This window comes from Haliotis rufescens, unplaced genomic scaffold, assembly GCF_023055435.1.
Source record: "Haliotis rufescens isolate VD_foot unplaced genomic scaffold, xgHalRufe1.0.p SCAF_68, whole genome shotgun sequence".
Lineage (NCBI taxonomy): Eukaryota > Metazoa > Mollusca > Gastropoda > Lepetellida > Haliotidae > Haliotis > Haliotis rufescens.
In genome coordinates this window covers 1,194,084-1,214,607 of record NW_025964359.1, presented here as the reverse complement: position 1 = coordinate 1,214,607, position 20,524 = coordinate 1,194,084, and the positions used below count along the sequence as shown (strand labels likewise).

At 39.4% G+C, this 20,524-nt stretch overlaps 1 protein-coding gene across 5 annotated transcripts in view; it reads right to left on the bottom strand.

Annotated features, from left to right (window-relative positions):
- Positions 1-1,123: 1,123 nt before the first annotated feature.
- LOC124116010 (low-density lipoprotein receptor-related protein 4-like) overlaps positions 1,124-20,524 on the bottom strand; it is a 31,536-nt gene continuing 12,135 nt past the window's right edge. For 2 of the 5 annotated variants that reach the window (XM_048387174.1, XM_046477209.2), the window contains exons 2-7: positions 10,114-10,227; positions 8,770-8,886; positions 5,293-5,412; positions 4,158-4,268; positions 3,859-3,972; positions 1,124-1,299 (exon numbers count right to left, since the gene is read on the bottom strand). In XM_048387174.1, the coding sequence (XP_048243131.1) occupies positions 1,142-1,299; positions 3,859-3,972; positions 4,158-4,268; positions 5,293-5,412; positions 8,770-8,886; positions 10,114-10,227 (734 nt within the window). In that variant the 3' untranslated portion in view covers positions 1,124-1,141. Of the gene's footprint in view, positions 1,300-3,858; positions 3,973-4,157; positions 4,269-5,292; positions 5,413-8,769; positions 8,887-10,113; positions 10,228-13,680; positions 13,883-15,076; positions 15,253-17,062; positions 17,177-17,361; positions 17,473-18,352; positions 18,473-19,902; positions 20,020-20,524 lie in introns of those variants that run through there. The other 3 variants (XM_048387173.1, XM_046477208.2, XM_046477210.2) reach the window with 2 other exon arrangements.

Genomic DNA, 20,524 nt, shown 5'->3' with positions numbered 1-20,524 from the left:
CTGATGAATGTCCAGTGTGTTTCTGTATGTGAATCCATGTCACACACACTAAGAACATATACACTTACTGGAATATCAGCACTTTGACATGGTAGTGAGCGGTTATAATTAGTGGAAATTTTATGCTTTTGGCCCAATCAGTAATTTGAAGCTATTCACGTGTATTCAATGTTGGTGAATAAAATAGATAACCTTTCTTTCTAGGTATAGATATTCTTTTTAGATAAAGTATTATTCTGAGTGGGACCAAGTTGTAAAACACATGCACAAGCCTACTTCAATCTATGTATTTTTATCTCAAATTCTGGGTTTAACCTTATCCAGGCCTTATTATTGTAGTTGTCTGTCACGCGCCACAAATACGAATATTAATACGACTAAGATTTGGACGTTTTTGAAATAAAATTTCACAGAAATGGATAGAAAATGTTTCCAAACGAACGTCTGTGTGCGAGTCTCATTTGGTCTGCAGAGCTGCGTGCCTTAGGCGTGCCAGATTTCTGTAATCAAGGGTCGAAACTTTAAGCTCGAAAGGGAAGAAATGTGTTAAACGCACACGGATGTGTAAATCACAAGAGGTGCCACAGAAGAAGGAATTTTCACAGTTCTGGTATTGCACATACTAATTAAATAACCTATTATGTGTACATCATACATACTATCTGTATCATTGACTGACATTTGTTCAAACACTCTGTTCTAATCATTTTTCTTTCAATAAACATACTGCAGTTAAAAACTAAACACACTGGGCATACAGGATATTTACAATCCCAAAACACACCAACAGACAAAGTGGTATTTGTGGGACTTGAAAAATATTTGCTGGGACAACCAATTTTTTGCCGAGTCTGGCCTCCCTTAAATCTCTTAACCTCACGCAGATAACACATATCAAACTAGTTCCCTCGTCGTCTAATGCGCTTCAGTTGAGGGGAACTCTCCCTATCCTTGTCAGAACCCACTGATCTGTGGTTTGAATCCCAGATAATGAGTCTTGCTTTCTCAGCATGCACCCTGCCCTGTAAGTTGGTTTCATCAAAGATTGAGGCCTGCATCACGTAGGGTTTTCCACCACCATTAAGCTGACACGCTCACTGTTGAGTAAATACAAGCAAAAGTGTTGTGTTTAGGTCTTTATTTAACCAACAGGCTGTCCAGGTCCACACAGGTTACAGTACTTCCTGCAGTAGTGCACACCCTGCTCCTTGTCCAGACAAATTGGGTTCTGAGTCTCGTTCATCAGGGCACAGTCACGGCCAATCAGCATGTCGCGACACTGGTTTGGAGCAATGGTTCCTGTAACAACAAGACAGAAAGTGCTCACAAGGGCTCACTAATATCCCCGACTTCGACTCCAAAATATTTCTAACTTCAAAACATGACAAAGGCAATATGTTCTCAGAAAAATCTTTTATCGAAATCAAACTTTGCACTGTACCTCTTCTTTTAGTATGGAAACTGTTCCCTAAATTTGGAAGAATCCATACTGTAGTTTTCTTGTTAAAGGTCTCGTAAATGTTATTTTAAAAACCATTTTAAGTAAATGTGTTAATTCATAAAACTGAGAGGCCATAGGCCTATAGTTCATGTTATATAGTAATGGGTGTATATACATTTATAAGGTAACATATTTGCATCTTCTTAGGTTCATAGAATGTAATATGAACAGTGTTATCATTACTACATTGTTACTTATAATGTTATATAATATTTATGAAAGAACTGTGTTCTGAATTCAGCATACAACGGACATATTTGTAAGAAGTGGTATTAGTTTTCTACCGCGTTTAAATCATTGACAACTTCTGTGTTCTCTTCCCGTCTCGATAAAGACTTCGTTTGAGCTACATCTAAATCTTGCAAGTGCAAATGGAAATGTTATTGTGTTAGATTAAATACGTTTTGCTCTCTACAAAAACTGATTTTAAAGAGGGAATAAGTTGATGATGATTTATTTGATAATGATAGGGAACGATGCCAATATTGAATGTACATATCTTTCATGGTCCGAGTAAAAGCATCTATGAATGATCTGGTATATAGGTGTCCTGTTTTGTCCATATACTAGTATTACCATAACCACATGAATAAAGCTGTGGCTTAACAGAAGATGCCCAGTTATTCTGTCCCTGTTGGTCATAGAGTAATAGCATGTAATAACATTTCTTTACACTGAACATGCCCAGTAAGTCTGTCCCTGTTGGTCATAGAGAAATAGCATGTTATAACAAGTCTTTACACTGAAGATGCCCAGTTAGTCTGTCCCTATTGGTCATAGAGTAATAGCATGTAATAACATTTCTTTACACTGAACATGCCCAGTAAGTCTGTCCCTGTTGGTCATAGAGAAATAGCATGTTATAACAAGTCTTTACACTGAAGATGCACAGTTAGTCTGTTCCTGTTGGTCATAGAGCATTATCCTGTTAAAACATTTCTTTACACTGAAGATGCCCAGTTAGTTTGTCCCTGTTGGTCATAGAGTAATAGCATGTTATAACAAGTCTTTACACTGAAGATGCCCAGTAAGTCTGTCCCTGTTGGTCATAGAGAAATAGCATGTAATAACATTTCTTTACACTGAAGATCCCCAGTAAGTCTGTCCTTGTTGATCATTGAGTAATAGCATGTTAAAACATTTCTTTACACTGAAGATGCCCAGCTAGTCTGTCCCTTTTGGTTATACAGCAATAGCCTGTTATAACATTTCTTTACACTGAAGATGCCCAGTTAGTCTGTCCCTGGTGGTCATAGAGAAATAGCATGCAGTGACATTTCTTTACAATGAAGATGCTCAGTTAGTCTGTCCCTGTTGGTCATAGAGTAATAGCATGTTATAACAAGTCTTTACAATGAAGATGCCCAGTATGTCTGTCCCTGTTGGTCATAGAGACATAGCATGTAATAACATTTCTTTACAATGCAGATGCCCAGTTAGTCTGTCCCTGTTGGTCATAGAGTAATAGCATGTTATAACAAGTCTTTATACTGAAGATGCCCAGTAAGTCTGTCCCTGTTGGTCATAGAGAAATAGCATGTAATAACATTTCTTTACACTGAAGATCCCCAGTAAGTCTGTCCTTGTTGATCATTGAGTAATAGCATGTTAAAACATTTCTTTACACTGAAGATGCCCAGCTAGTCTGTCCCTTTTGGTTATACAGCAATAGCCTGTTATAACATTTCTTTACACTGAAGATGCCCAGTTAGTCTGTCCCTGTTGGTTATAGAGCAATAGCATGTAATAACACTTCCTTGGGTGTCTCGTAACAACATTTTAACTAATTTAATGCAGTACTTTACCATTGTAAATACAGACAGACAGACAGACTCACTTTTATTTTGACTTAGGCCATATGTGGCCTCTGGTCATGTACACAAGATTTATTGAATGTTTGGCGTAGTGGATATAATTATATTACAATACATTTTTGTTTGTTCAGAATAAAGTTCAGAACTTTAGGATAGGCAATAAAACTTACTTCTTTCTTTCTTTCTTTTCTTTGTCAAAAAAATATGTAAATCTCAGCAAAAATACTCTCTTTCTAGAGTCCAAACCTTGAGTGTCTCTTTTCAGGAAAAAATCCGAATGTAGTCCCAATAATCGAATTAATTTGGAGACACAATCCAAAAACATTTGGACATATCTAAACTTCCCAAAAATGTGACATCTTTTCAGCCAAACGGACAGCTACGTGATCACACGATCATAAGAACACTGGTCGGACACCGACTGAGCTCAAACTGCACATGTTTCTATTGTTCATAAAACGAAAATCCGATTTAAAAACGAAATGTTTCAGTTTGAATAGTTTGACCATCACCAAAAACGTAAAACCACGGATATACACTTACCACAACTGCCCTTCTCGTCGGAGAAGTCGTCACAGTCATTGTCGCCGTCACACACCCAGCTCTTCTGAATGCACCTGCCGTTGGCGCACGTGAATTGGGTGGCTGTGCAGTTTCCTGGAACAAATTTAAGACGTTCAACGTCAGCAGCCGTACAACTCGGTTAGGTTGACGCAATCTGGTGTTTACACATCTATATTTATATATGGCCAGTGCAGTAAAAACAAATCACTTGAATCAAACTTGCTAAGACTGACACTTCTCCCGAACAAAGGTCACGTGTAAAACAGAGAAGGACATACCACAGTTGTGTTCATCTGAACCGTCGCTGCAGTCATTGTCGCCGTCACACTTCCATTGCAAGTCGATACACAAACCGGAAGTACACCGGAATTGGTCGTCAAGGCACGAGGCTGCAAATCAAGAGATGCTGTGTATATAGAAAGCGGGAGAGGTGGGGAGTCGATGTCGGGTCGGGGTGGGGGTTGGGGAAGGAGGGGTTTGGGTGCGGTTTCCATCTCTGCAATAGTTCATATGTTGTATCAGTTTTATATGTTACTACGTCTCAAACGTCTGTGAATGTGCACTATAGGTTTAACAGGGCCAACCACCATCTTCATTTAGCTGCAAGTGATGAATATACATATTGTTTAAAGTTTATACCTTCCTTACAGAATACATATTCTTAGATTAATCAAAAGTTAACCATTAATCAAGAGGCACATGGTAGAGGTTTTGAAAGGTATGGTAAATAGCGGCCCCCTGTTTTCATTTTCAATTTCTGCCAGTTTTCATTTTCGAACAGCAATATTATTATTTTTTAGAAACATATTTATAATTATATTAGAATATTTATGCAGTTTAAAGATAACTATTATGTTCTACTTCTTCTCTTTCAAATACTCCAAGCCCTGGTTTTTGTGTTATATATTTAAGAAATAAGCGACACTGCAGGCAGAATAAACAACTCGGGATGTGCCCCTTCTGGCAGTGTGCATTATGTCGGCCTCTTTGGGGATGTTGAAGGTTTAAAAATATTTACCCAAATTTTAGTAATGATGACTCCCTGAATAAAATCCGACCACAGAAATGTAGGACAAGTCCATTTTACGAACAGGTGGGTTAAGTTTGTTATTTCCCGCATTTCCTAACAATCCTTACGTCGATTACCTGTACCTTTTACCTCAATACCGATTGTCATATCTCTCCCGCTTTTGGATGCGATCAGCCATTGCGTTTAACTGCGTAGGCTACCTACATCTATGGGGAACAACTTACTAGACACTTCCCTCTCAAAAATAAATCATCCAAGACATGACGTCATCAAGTTGCAAGCGCATATTCGAATCTTCAGAAATGACGACACGAAAGAACAATGCTTTATCGTGAAGTAAATAACGCTTCGTTTTTCGTTATTTTTATATATAGTATACTTACTGCAGTTGGCCTCGTCTGAGCCGTCGGTGCAGTCCTTGTCTCCATCGCAGTACCACACATCCTCGATGCAAATGCCGTCAGCCACACAGTGGAACTCATACTGGTCGCACCTCATTTTACCTGTCACATCATGCAAATATATATATATTTGTATGCTTTTATGCCAAACTTTATATCAGAAGAACAACTACGCAGCGCTTAGGCATTTCGTTCTCACATGTTCACCATTCCACAATGGGAAGTTATCAAAAAAAAAGAATTTTGTCCTAGAAAATTCTTGAAAAAATAATTATGCTGCAGACTGTGGGGAGAAAAACTGTCTGCCACAAAAATTACATTGTTGCAGGGTGTTTTTACTTTTAAAAACTATTCAGCTCAGTTTCATTTTTTTTTTAAATCTGGTTTTGCAACTGTAGATGAAAAATATCTAATCTCCAGACAATATTCCAGCAGACACAGAATTGCTATTTATACCATACTGGATTCCAGAGCAAATATATCTGTGAATAAAGTCTTTGAAAGGCATTTAGAGGGAGAGAATTTATGGATGTCAACTTCTTTATTATGAGGAGCACAATGTTTTGGAGTATATACTAACAGCTTCATCAGGTTATTATTATCAGGTTTTTCACAATAAAGAAGCTGACATACATAAATAATCTTCCTTATATCTGTGAATGTTGAATGCAAGGACGCTCCCTCTTCCTAAAGCCTAAACCCAATATATTGTGTAATTGGGAGCTCCCACAGCTGGCATTCTTGAAGTTTAGACAGGGAAGTTTAGACAAGATCAACTGAGTAAAACAAGCCCGAATCTCGCTTTTGAGACATGCAGATTTTGACAGTCCCAAGATCTGAGGCCATCTGGTCTTGCCAAATCATTCTGAATTTAGTTGGACTCCTGTTTGAATTTTACTCTAGGGTCAGAGAGAGAGAGAGAGAACACGACCCATCTTGCTGATTTGTCTCTGTCTGCATATGAATCGGAATTTCATCTCGGGAGACAAAATAAGTGAATTTGTCTTACATGTAGATGTTAAACTTAAGCTTCAAGTATACTGAGTCAAATTAAAAACTTCACATTTTTAAAAGTAATCCCATATATGATATACAACGGACAAATGTATCAGAAAAGGTAATTTTTAATCATTAATGTCCAAAGAAGGATTTTAATTAACGGTGGTAACCATAATTTGTTCCAAGCACCTACGGTATTCGGTAATGACATCAACAGTTTAAATCATAAGTCCCAAGCACGAGAATCTGATGGCACACAAGTTCAGTAGCGTGTATGGCCACCATGTGCGTTGACAACTGCCATACAACGCCTCCGCATGGACCTTGTGATGCTTGTGAACACATGATTGGGAAGACGACGCCATTGTTGCTGCAAAATGTTGCCAAGATCCTGCAAATTCTGTGGTTGGTTCTGGAGAGTGCGCAGACTTCTGCCAAGAGCATCCCAGACGTGTTCGATGGGATTGAGGTCGGGAGACCTTGACGGCCAGTCCATGACGTTGACTTCCGCATTCTGAAGGAAATTCCTTGTCAAAATTGCTGTGTGGGGTCTGGCATTGTCGTGTTGGAAGATCAAACCGGGTCTATGTGCTGCCATAAAAGGCAGAAGTTCTGGTGCCAGTACCTGGTCGCGGTAAGCAGCAGCGTTGAGGTTGCCACGGATGACAAGAAGCCTGGTACGTGCATTGCCACAGAAAGCACCCCACACCATGACACTTCCGCCTCGAAATCTGTCAATTTCCTGTACACAACACTGGGCGTAACGTTCATGACGGCGCCTCCACTCCCTCGACCTACCTTCAGCAAATCGAAGAGTAAATCGGGATTCATCACTGAAGACGACTTGATTCCAATTCCTCTGAGTCCATCGTAAGTGTCACTGTGCCTACAATTGACGTTGACGTCTGTGTAATTGAGTCAGAATCGACCCGCAGTATGGCCGTCGTGCTTGAGTGAGTGAGTGAGTATGGTTTTACGCCGCTTTTAGCAATATTCCAGCAATATCACGGCGGATTCGAACCCGGGTCTTTGGTGTGACGAGCGAACGCTTTAACCACTAGGCTACCCGACCGCCCGTCGTGCTTGAAGATTAGCAGTTCTCAGACGGTTTCGAACCGTTTGCGCACTTAGTCTACCCCTAAACACTTCATTTCTGGTTGATGTAGCCGTCAAAAATCGGTTACGGAGGTGACGTAAGACAGTCGCCCTGGCCGAGGGCGATCAGCGGTGGTACCCGTTTGCTGTAGACGCGTCTGTAAATCATAAACAGTCCATCGACTACAACCCATCGTCCTTGCGACTTCAGCTACGGACGTTCCCGTCTGCAAAATGCCGATGGCACGTTCACGTTGCACATTTGAAAGGGGTGGCATGACGAATGGCCTTAAAGACTTTTGTTTTCTTGTGTTTTTCTTTTTTGTTAATGACTGCTAACAAGTATGGCTGAAAACACGTGCGGTATTATGGCCACGTGACCAGATGCACATGAAAAACCCCTTTTGCCACTATAATGCTGTGCACATGATTTTGATGGATTCACCTGCACAAAAACGGGTGTTATCTGAAGACAATACGTGGCCATTACTGTTTAAATACACAATAAGGGCCCACAATGATAACTGGTCAAAATGTTAAAATTTTAGGATTGTGAAATTTTTAATTTGGTTCAGTATATATCAATGATCTAATATCGTTCAATAATGTCAAGTAGCCAATTCCATTCCTCTTATTTATGTGTATATCTCCTAATCTGTTTCACATTTAGATCTCTGCATAAAGCTTCACAGAGTGACAAAAACCATCTGTAAGAAGGAGAATGACTTCAACTTTCCAATAGTCCATTGTCCCGTTATTTCGTGCGTGTTTCAGCAACTCTAGTTATTTATGTCCAAATTTCACATTAATGGGGTACAATCGAGCATGCTCTTTCCACGAAGTTTTCAATGATCGTCATACGACTCTTGCACAGAAGTGGTGTTTCATCGGGGAAACAACTTTCTTAACCAGTAAATGTTCATGCTTGTTGGTGTTTTACGCCGCACTCAGCAATATTCCAGCTATACAGAACAATAACTTCCCTTGTTTTCTCAGGTAAAGACGTGACTTGACTTTTGCATCTGTTTGTTACTGGTGAGACCATTCCTCAAAAACAACACTGGTATCGTCACTATTTGATAGTGGTTCACAAGCAATTGCTTGTGATATAGTCGGAATCTGGGCTTTCATGACATCATTGGTAATTCTGATGTCATAAGACGTATTCTGCCCCGGAATCCCTACGGACTTCCGGTACGACATAGGAGAATCCTTAACACGTCTAACCCTAGAATCTTTAATATAGACACGTCAAGTCTCTCCCAAATTGTGAACGGATAATAAACTTAATGATCTATGGTCTTACATATGAAGCAGCATCATTCTTTTGTTTCGATTGCAAATGTTCATGTCATTTGTTCTTACCGCAGTCTTTCTCGTCGGAGCGGTCGCCACAGTCGTCATCGCCGTCGCAGAAATACTCATGTGTGATACACTTCCCCGACTTGCACTTGAACTGATGATCGCCGGAACAGTCGGTGGCTACAAAACGATGACGATGACATACATTTATTGTGAGCTATTTTTCAACATGTCGTCGAGCGATGTTTGTTTGTTTGTTGTTTAACGCCAATATTCCAGCTATATGACAGCCGTCTGTAAAAAATCGAGTCTGTAAATAATCGAGTCTGGACCAGTCAATCCAGTGATTAATATCATGAGCATCGATCCATGTAATTGGGATACTAGGACATGCATCAACCAAGTCAGAGAGCCTGACCACCCGATCCCGTTAGTCGCCTTTTACAACAAGCATAATCGCCTTTTACGGCAAGCATGGGTTGCTACCCCGGATCTTCCCGGGTACCTCGAGCGATGACTATGTAGAGGTGCATAGATGTCTAACTCATCAGCAGACACCGACAGGTGAGAAAGTTTGACTTTAAAGATGTGAAACATTGTTGGGACATTGTCAGAAGTTCCAGGCCCAGTCATTCGTGTCTGCTGTAAATACTGGCAACATATTCCCTTATGCGAATATGGTGTCAAGGCACTGTTGCTCATCCCAAACAATGAAAGTGTTCTTCAGACATAAAGTAAGGAGAGTTTTACGTTAATCCCCAGATAGGAACAAATCCAAGTCACATTATAGTCCTACACTGGTGCATTTTTGTGTCTGTAAAGACGACCCTTAAAGGCTGTCAAATTTTCAATACCTGATGCATTTCTTTTCATTAATTCAACTTAATTTCACATTTTTCTGTAACAAATCCTATAAATGTTTTAGATTCCTAGATTTTTTTTTCCAATTTAATATTTCGATTTTAAAATCAAAATGGAAGAAGAAGAAATCCACGTCCTGTTAAGGAGCTAGATCATCATCCCATGTTTCGGGCACAATCTCCCCAGCTGTCTCAGGGTGGAAGTCGGATGTGAACTGACTTGGTCTTTCTGTTCTTGACATGAACTCATTATAATTTCACTTTTTCTCTTACAAATCCTATCAATGGTTGAGATTCCTAGATACCTTTTACAATGTAATATTTCCAGGAAACGCTGTGTCCTGTTGAGCAACTGGATATCATCCCATGTTTTAGCCATATACTCTCAGCTACTGTCTATGTTCTTGACATGAACAAATCTCAATTTCATTGTGTTGTGCTTTATTCCTAAGAAGAAGTCGTATGATAACGGACGCAGGACCAGCATACATCACTCTATGTCATTACCCAACGCTGATCCGTTGGGAGCACAGATACTCATACATACCACAGTTTATCTCATCGGAGCCGTCACTGCAGTCGTGTTCGGTGTCGCATAAGTAGTCTTTGGGCACGCATTCGCCAACAAGGCACCTGAACTCGCGGTCAGAACAGTAAGTATCTGGAACAAGCAGGTGAATAGGTTGGTTGGTGGAATTTTGTTCTTCTGCATTAGTTCTACAGCCTTACCACACCAATTGAACCACATCTCATAGAAATTGTAGCACAGATAACTTTCTCGTATTTTTGTGAAGTGAACAAAAGAACATTGTGGAGTGGAATGACACCCAAATCCACACACAAAACTGATATCACACACACACACACACACACACACACACACACACACACACACACACAGAGATTATGGCAGTACATCCCACGGGCTACGCAAAGTCGCTTTTCTTCAAATGTATACCCTTTGAAGCCAGGGCCAGACGATGTCGTGACCCATAATGGGGTGTCCTCCTCAGATCTTTATTTACGATTGAAAAAGATAAGATGGGTATATACATACTTGACAGGGAAATTAACTATCTTGCTGTAGAGTGTGATACAGAGGCTGCCTTAATTGTATATTTCTATGTACATCTCGAAGTACGACACTGAATATTGTTCTCAGTTTTTACTTTGGTTTTCAACTCTGGTGGACAGAAAGGTGAATATACTCATTTATTAGACCCGTGAAGATTTTGTTGGTCGGCTTGTTTAACGCCGCACTCTGCAATATTCCAGCTATATGACGGCGGTCTGAAAATAATTAAGTCTGGACCAGACAATATACTTAAGCGTGAAAGATTGACTTTTCCGAAGTTGAGAAAAGTGATATTTTCATTGCAGTGAACATAACAATTGATATTACACTGCAGTGAACACAACTCTTTCACAGAACTATTTTCATAAAAGAGTGACCTCCCTTCAAATTATCTCCCTTTATCGCCAAGTCTGGCCAGTTCACAAACTGTTGACTTTCTTTTTACGTTAGTTCCTCTTTGACAAGGCAAAATAATGACAGATGGTCATTTATGGAGTAAATATCGCTTCATGGTGTTTGTTATTCTCTTGAAAATGTTTCTCACTTAACTCGTCAATCGAGACCTTTCGTTTTGCAAAGCGCCATTTTGGTTACTTGACCAGTGTGTATTATTTCACTTCAAACACCGGTGTCAAAGTTTTCGAGAATATTTTTTTCTGTTTAAGTTTATTTTATATATAATCATATCTTTATGTATGATACAGATTTTACGCGACCCTAATTGTTTTTTGTGACTATTTTTCATATTTGTTCAAGGTTTTACATTTGTAATGAAATAATTTAATTGCCCGGTAGCCAACTACACAAAAAGTATATAATAAACAGGATATTCCATGTGTCGAGTGAAATATCATGTTTCTCTCATCTCGTGACGGGGGGAAGGAGATTTTTTCACCCCTGGCTACTCAATGAGAGAAACTCGACACATGAAATATCCTCTATTTATCTTGGTGTTGTTAAAAAAGATTAGGTCATCAATTTACTGATATCTGAATTTGAGGTTAAACTTGTCGGCAATGGAAACAATCCAATTAGTATGCGAAGCGACACAGATCAGCTTGGGGTTGGGGTGGGGCTTCCATCCGTATGTGTGTGTGTGTGAGGGCGGGGGGGGGGGGGGGGGGGGGGGGGCGGGACTTATAGGACTGCAGGTGTTAGTTGTGATTCATCATTACTCATCATTGAAAAACCAAATCCAGAGGATGTTGCTGTCAGGTTTTATAAAAGCGCCTCTGGGGACCTTTTAGTTGAAAATATCAGGCGCTATACAAATTCATTACTTACAATTGTACTACATATTATTATATATTATTATTGTGGTCCAATAGCCACTTCGCTTCCACCGATTCACCGTCATGGGCTATGACTAAAAAGAGACCAGTGAAACCGCCTCATCTGTTTCATATTTAGGTTAATGCATACCGATTGACATACGGAGAGACAAATTCAAACAAAAGAATGAATGAAAACAGGAATAACTTAGACATTCCAAAAGTCAACTTTCCTATGATGTCGAGCAATATTGATGGTATGCATCAACCACGTCAGCATGCCTGACCACCCGATCCAGTTAGTCGCCTCTTACGACAAGCATGGGTTGCTGAAGACCTGCTCTACCCCGGACCTTCAACTGTCCCATGATGTCGAGCAATAACAAACAGTTCCAGTATGTGGCGTCTACATTTCACATACTTTGAGGCATAATCGAGCAGGCTATTTCTTTGAAGATTTCAAAGAGCCTCATACGAGTCTTGCTCAATGTTGTTCGATCAGGGTCTAAGCATTTAGGGCCCCAGCAAGAACTTCAAACTCTGTTATGGAAGACATGTGAAGGACACTTCCAAATGTGACACATCAATGACCAGAACAACGTCTGATGCAATTCCATATTCCAGTTTTTTGTTTTGTATGTTGTTTAACGCCGCACTCAGCACATCTTCCCGAGGCAAGAGAGTTAACTGACTATAAAAAGTCCAGTTTCCACCCTTGCCGAACTAGGCTGGTATTATGGAATTACATGATTATCTATCAGATAATCCTGACCATTTTCTGTGAAGCAAACGCAAGTGATACGAGAGGTAAAATCTGATTGGTCCATAGGGGAGGCTTAGAAGGGACATAACTGGCAATAGCCACTGGTGGCACTCTGATCGAGCCCAGTAATTCCAGCCTAGTTCGGCAAGGGTTTGAAACTGGACTTTTAAAGTCAGTTCACTGTCTGGCCTCGGGAAGATGCACTCAGCAGTATTCCAGCTATATGACGGCGGTCTGTAAATAAACGAGTCTGGACCAGACAAACCAGTGATTGATATCATGAGCATCGATCTACGCAATTGGGATAAGATGACGTTAGTCGTCTCTTACGGCAAGCATGGGTTGCTGAAGACAGATTCTTTACCCCGATCTTCAGTCGTGGTTGTCATATTTGTCCTTTTTATACATAGGACTGACTTTGTAGGTTGGATTTGTAAACATCCCATCCCATCCTTTTATAGATCGACAGTTCATATAAAGTTGCTTACAAATGATGGTCTCTTCTGCTTTGTCAGTTGGTAAATTTCTAATGCAATTCAGCTATACTTGTAATAACTGTATTTACTAACGTCAGTATTATTTGTACCTAGTTTGTGCCTCCTTTCATTAAATATGTTACAAATACATTTAATCTCTAGTTTTGCCCATTTTTGTCATAGACTCGATAGTATAAATTATTATATCCAAATTATAGTCAAAATTGAATGCAATCATTGTCAATTATTGAGAAATCACCAGGGATGATATTTCCAACAGGTGAAAAGAGGGAGTTGGTGGCAATCGGATTTGAATACACATTCGTGGGAGGATTGTAATTAATCAAAAAGTACCGGCTTATCAATAAAGTTATTCAGTCTACCTTTCCGTTTGACTATCATCCAGTCAATAACTTTACAAAGGAGTAATTTACATTCTTAATGTCCGACGAAACATGTATTTAATTTGACACATCTTTATTGTAAATATATTGCGAGGATGTTTTTCCCCAAAATTATCAATACTCACTGTCAAAAAGGAAGGCCCTGGCAAGGCCCAAGCATACTAAGAGAACGGCAACTTTGTACATGACTCCTATTCGTCTGAGAAACGAAATGAGGCGAAAATGTGTCTGATTATTTCTTTATAGTGCCGCAAGGTACGAATCTTGGAATGAGCCTCAACAACAAGGATCCCCAACCAACTTTAGCGTCACTATGTAGAACCTCTTCATCGAGTCCCAGCAATGAATATGACACCCTTGCGATAGTCGATTTAATTTAGCTTTCGTAAAATGGGATTGCTTTCTCAATTTCTTACAGGTAGTCGGTGCATGACGTGTGTGCATGACACTTGTGAGGGTAAACAGGTGCCCTTGGCATGACACTTCCTGGCTTATCTCGTAATACATGCAACTGTCTACATTTGGCTTTGACTTCTTTTTCTTTAGAAGAAACTACAGTTTGACCCGAAGCATGTAGAATACTGTAATCTGAAAATTTACAGCGTATTTCAGTCACATAAGCAAAATTCACAACAATTCCGAAAAAATGGAGTCCACGAGTTAAAACAAATATACAATCATACAATTAATGTAAACTGACAGAAGTTACTTGAAACGCGAAACGGGTCAACATTATATCTCGGGGCCAACTCGGAATATTCCGCGACCTACGTGATACGAATGGGATTAAGACGTGCCGTGCTAAACACTACACAGGAAGCACACAATGAAGACAAGGGGGCCTTTGGCACACCACCACTGGTGAAACTTAAGATATTCTGCTTGCTTGCTTACTTACTTATTGTTTTACGCCGCACTATATGACGACGGTCTGTCAATAATCGAGTTTAGACCAGACAATCCAGTGAGCATCAATCCACCCATATGGGATACGATGACATGCATCAACCAATTCAGGGAGCCTGACCGTCCGATCCCGTTAGTCGACTCTTACGAGATAGTCTGCTACAATATTCGTGTAAGGATGACATTTCTTTGGCTTTAAACTGTTAAAAGATCACGTCAGAACAAAGCCCATAGTCTGCTAACATGGCTTGGGAACAGATGAAAGCCCTGCATGCTGGATAATTTAAATTCATGTTAGTTTTGTCTATGCTTCCAATGAACGTTTTGCTTGAGTTTTAAGCATCCAAACAATACCAAAGAAGAACAAATACTTAAAAGTAGTCGCACAGACAACACATAACAAAGAGGGGCTAATCATCTAAAGCCCTGAAAGTAGTTGTGCAGAGTTGCTTAACTAAGTCTTCAAAAAATCAAACGATATAGAGTTCGAATCCCAAATTCGCCATGATCATTCTGCCGTTGTCAGCACCATACTCGTGTCCGTGGCTTTCATCTGGGATATACCGGACTTACTAAGTTGTCACGCTCACTGTTGAGTATATACAAGCACTAGTGTTGTGTTGAGGTCTTTATTTAACCAACAGGCTGTCCAGGTCCACACAGGTTACAGTACTTCCTGCAGTAGTGCACACCGTCCTGCTTGTCCAGACAAATGGGGTTGTGAGTCTCGTTCATCAGGGCACAGTCACGGCCAATCAGCATGTCGCGACACTCGTTTGGAGCAATGGTTCCTGTAACAACAAGACAGAAAGTGCTCACTAGGGCTCACTAATATCCCCGACTTCGACTCCAACATATTTCTAACTTAAAAACATGACAAAGGCAATATGTTCTAAAATTCTTTTATCGAAATCAAACTTTGCACTTCACCTCTCCACTTGGTATAGAAACTGGACTCCCAAGTTGAAAATAATACATGAAGTAGTTTTAAAGTTATAGGTCGCACAAATGTTGAAGTAAAAAACATATTCTAAGCTCATTTAGTATGGAAACTGTTCCCTAAATTTGGAAAGAATCCATCCTGTAGTTTTCTTGTTAAAGGTCTCACAAATGTTATATTAAAAACCATTTTAAGTAAATGTGTTAATTCATAAAACTGAGAGGCCATAGGCCTATAGTACATGTTATATAGGGATGGGTGTATATACATTTATAAGGTAACATATTTGCAACTTCTTAGGTTCATAGAATGTAATATGAACAGTGTTATCATTACTACATTGTTACTTGACGTTAACGAAACAAACTTCTGTAAGCTAGGAAAAAAGGATATAATATTTATGAAAGAACTGTGTTCTGAATTCAGCATACAACGGACATATTTGTAAGAAGTGGTATTAATTTTCTACCGCGTTTAAATCATTGACAACTTCTGTGTTCTCTTCCCGTCTCGGTAAAGACTTCGTTTGAGCTACATCTAAATCTTGCAAGTGCAAATGGAAATGTTATTGTGTTAGATTAAATACGTTTTGCTCTTTACAAAAACTGATTTTAAAGAGGGAATAAGTTGATGATGATTTAGTTGATAATGATAGGGAACGATGCCAATATTGAATGTACATATCCTTCAGGGTCCGAGTAAAAGCAGCTATGAATAATCTGGTATATAGGTGTCCTGTTTTGTCCATATACTAGTATTACCATAACCACATGAATAAAGCTGTGGCTTAACAGAAGATGCTCAGTTAGTCTGTCCCTGTTGGTCATAGAGCAATGGCATGTTATAACAAGTCTTTACACTGAAGATGCCCAGTTAGTCTGTCCCTGTTGATCATAGAGTAATAGCATGTAATAACTTTTCTTTACACTAAAGATGCCCAGTTAGTCTGTCCCTGTTGGTCAGGGAGTAATAGCATGTTATAACAAGTCTTTACACTGAAGATGCCCAGTTAGTCTGTCCCTGTTGATCAAGAGTAATAGCATGTAAAAACACTTCCTTGGATGTCTTGTAACAACATTTTAACCAATTTAATCCAGTACTTTACCATTGTAAATACAGGCAGACAGACTCACTTTATTTTGACTAAGGCCATATGTGGCCTCTGGTCATGTACACAAGATACATTGAATGTTTGGCGTAGTGGATATAATTATATTACAATACATTATTGTTTGTTCAGAATAAAGTTCAGAACTTTGTCTAAGATAAGCAATATTTATTAAACTTACTTGTTGTTTCTTTCTTTTCTTTGTCAAAAAAATATGTAAATCTCAGCAACAATACTGTCTTTCTAAAGACTAAACCTTGAGTGTCTCTTTTCAGGAATAAATCCGAATGTAGTCCCAATAATCGAATTAATTTGGAGACACAATCCAAAAACATTTGGACATATCTAAACTTCCCAAAAATGTGACATCTTTTCAGCCAAACGGACAGCTACGTGATCACACGATCATAAGAACACTGGTCGGACACCGACTGAGCTCAAACTGCACATGTTTCTATTGTTCATAAAACGAAAATCCGATTTAAAAACGAAATGTTTCAGTTTGAATAGTTTGACCATCACCAAAAACGTTAAACCACGGATATACACTTACCACAACTGCCCTTCTCGTCAGAGAAGTCGTCACAGTCATTGTCGCCGTCACACACCCAGCTCTTCTGAATGCACCTGCCGTTGGCGCACGTGAATTGGGTGGCTGAGCAGGTTCCTGGAACAAATTTAAGACGTTCAACGTCAGCAGCCGTACAACTCGGTTAGGTTGACGCAGTCTGGTGTTTATACATGTATATTAATATATTGCAAGAGTAGTAAAAACAAATCACTTGAATCAAACTTGCTAAGACTGACACTTATCCCGAACAAAGGTCACGTGTAAAACAGAGAAAGACGTACCGCAGTCGTGTTCATCTAAACCGTCGCTGCAGTCATTGTCGCCGTCACACTTCCATTGCAAGTCGATACACAAACCGGAAGTACACCGGAATTGGTCGTCAAGGCACGAGGCTGCAAATCAAGAGATGCTGTGTATAAATTAAGCTAAAAGTAATGAATATACATATTGTTTAAAGTTTATACCTTCCTTACAGAATACATTTACTTTTATTAATCAAAATTAACCATTAATCAAAAGGCACATGTTAGAGGATTTGAAAGATATGGCAAATAGCGGCCCCTATGAAACCACTGCCAGTTTTCATTTTCGAACAGCAATATTTTATTTTTTAGAAACATATTTAAAATTATATCAGAACATTTATGCAGTTTAAAGATAACTATTATTTTCTACTTCTTCTCTTTCAAATACTCCAAGCCCTGGTTTTTGTGTCATAGATTTAAGAAATAAACGACTTGTGATCATTGTTTATCGTACAATAAAATGCTGCAGGGAGAATAAACACCCCGGGCTGCGCCCCTTCTTGCAGTGTGCATTATGTCGGACTCTGTGAGGATGTTGACAAAATGTACAAGCTTTATAAATATTTACCCAAATTTCAGTAATGATGACTCCCTGAATTAAATCTGACCACAGAAATGTAGGACATGTCCATTTTACGAACAGATGGGTTAAGTTTGTTATTTCCCGCATTTCCTCACAATCCTCACATTGATCATCTGTACCTTTTACCCCAAGACCGATTGTCATATCTCTGCCGCTTTTGGACACGGTCGTTTGGCCATTGCGTTTGTCTGCGTAGGCTACCTACATCTATCGGGAACAACTTACTAGACACTTCCCTCTCAAAAATAAATCGTCCAAAACATGACGTCATCAAGTTGCAAGCGCATATTCGAATCTTCAGAAATGACTACACGAAAGAACAATGTTTTATCGTGAAATAAATTACACTTCGTTCTTCGTTGTTTTTATATATAGTACACTTACTGCAGTTGGCCTCATCTGAGCCGTCGGTGCAGTCATTGTCTCCATCGCAGTAGTACGTGTCTTCGACGCAGATGCCATCAGACACACAGTGAAACTCATACTGGTCGCACTTCTTTTTACCTGTCATATCATGCATTTAAATATTGGTATGCTTTTATGCCAAACTTTATATCAGAAGAACAACTACATAACGCTGAGGCATTTCGTTCTCACATGTTCACCATTCCACAATGGGAAGTTATCCAAAAAAAAGAATTTTGTCCTAGAAAATTCTTGAGAAAATGATAATGCTGCAGACTGGGGGAAAAAAACTGTCTGCCACAAAAATTGCATTGTTGCAGGGTGTTTTACTTATAAAAAGTTCTCAGCTCAGTTTCATTTTTTTTTAATCTGGTTTTGCAGCTGTAGATAAAAAATATCTAATCTCCAGACAATATTCCAGCAGACACAGTATTGCCATTTATACCATACTGGATTCCATATATCTGTGAATAAAGTCTTTGAAAGGCATTTAGAGGGAGAAAATTGGATGGATGTCAACTTCTTTATTATGAGGAGCACAATGTTTTGGAGTATATACTAACAGCTTCATCAGGTTATTATTATCAGGCTTCTCACAATAAAGAAGCTGACATACATAAATGATCTTCCTTATATCTGTGAATGTCGAATGCAGGAACGGTCCTTCTCCCTAAAGCCTGAACTCAATATATTGTGTAATAAGGAGCTCCCACAGCTGACATTCTTGAAGTTTAGACAAGGAAGAGAGGATTCCAGATGTGTCAGTATGGGTCACCCACAATCTCGCTTTTGAGACCTGCAGATTTTGACAGTCCCAAGAGCTGAGGCCATCTGAGCTGGCCAAATCATTCTGAATTGAGTTGGACTCCTGTTTAAATTTTACTCTAGGGTCAGAGATACACAGGATAGCTTCTTAAAGAACTTCATCCGTCATGGGTCTTAAATTAAACAAAATTCAGATTTTGTTGGGTACAGGGTATTCATGTTCAAGTACCGTATTGATGTTTCATACACTTTTCTGGATTTCGAGTTATTTTGCAATTCATCGTTCTCATTTGGAGTCAAACAGACTGTAGTAAATGTTTATGTTTGTTGGTGTTTTACGCCGCACTCAGCAATATTCCAGCTATATGGAACAAAATCTTCCCTTGTTTTCTCAGGTAAAGACGTGATTTGACTTTTGCATCTGTTTGTTACTGGTGAGACTATTCCTCAAAAACAACACTGGTATCGTCACTATTTGATAGTGGTTGTAAAGCAATTGTTTGTGATATAGTCGGAATCTGGGCTTTCATGACATCATTGGTAATTCTGATGTCATAAGACGTATTCTGCCCCGGAATCCCTACGGACTTCCGGTACGCAATAGGAGAATCCTTAACACGTCTAACCCTTGAATCTTTAATATAGACACGTCAAGTCTCTCACAAACCTTGAACGGATAATAAACTTAATGATCTATGGTCTTACATATGAAGCAGCATCATTCTTTTGTTTCGATTGCAAATGTTAAGTGTCGTTGTTCTTACCGCAGTCTTCCTCGTCAGAGCCGTCGCCACAGTCGTCATCGCCGTCGCAGAAATACTCATGTGTGATACACTTCCCCGACTTGCACTTGAACTGATGATCGCCGGAACAGTCGGTGGCTACAAAATGATGATGATGACATATATTTATTGTGAGCTATCTTTCAACGTGTCGTCGAGCGATGTTTGTTTGTTTGTTGTTTAATGCTGCACTCAGCAATATGACAGCGGTCTGTAAATAATCGAGTCTGGACCAGTCAATCCAGTGATTAATATCATGAGCATCGATCCACGTAATTGGGATTCTAGGACATCCATAATCGCCTTTTATGGCAAGCATGGGTTGCTACCCCGGATCTTCCCGGGTACCTCAAACGATGACTATGTAGAGGTACATAGATGTCTAACTCATCAGCAGACACCAACAGGTGGGAAAGTTTGATTTTAAAGACGTGAAACATTGTTGGGACATTGTCACAAGTTTCAGGCTCTGTCATTCGTGTCTGCTGTAAATACTGGCAACATATTCCCTTATGCGAATATGGTGTCAAGGCACTGTTGCTCATTCAAAACAATCAAAGTGTTCTTCAGGCATCAAGTAAGGAGAGTTTTACGTTAATCCTCG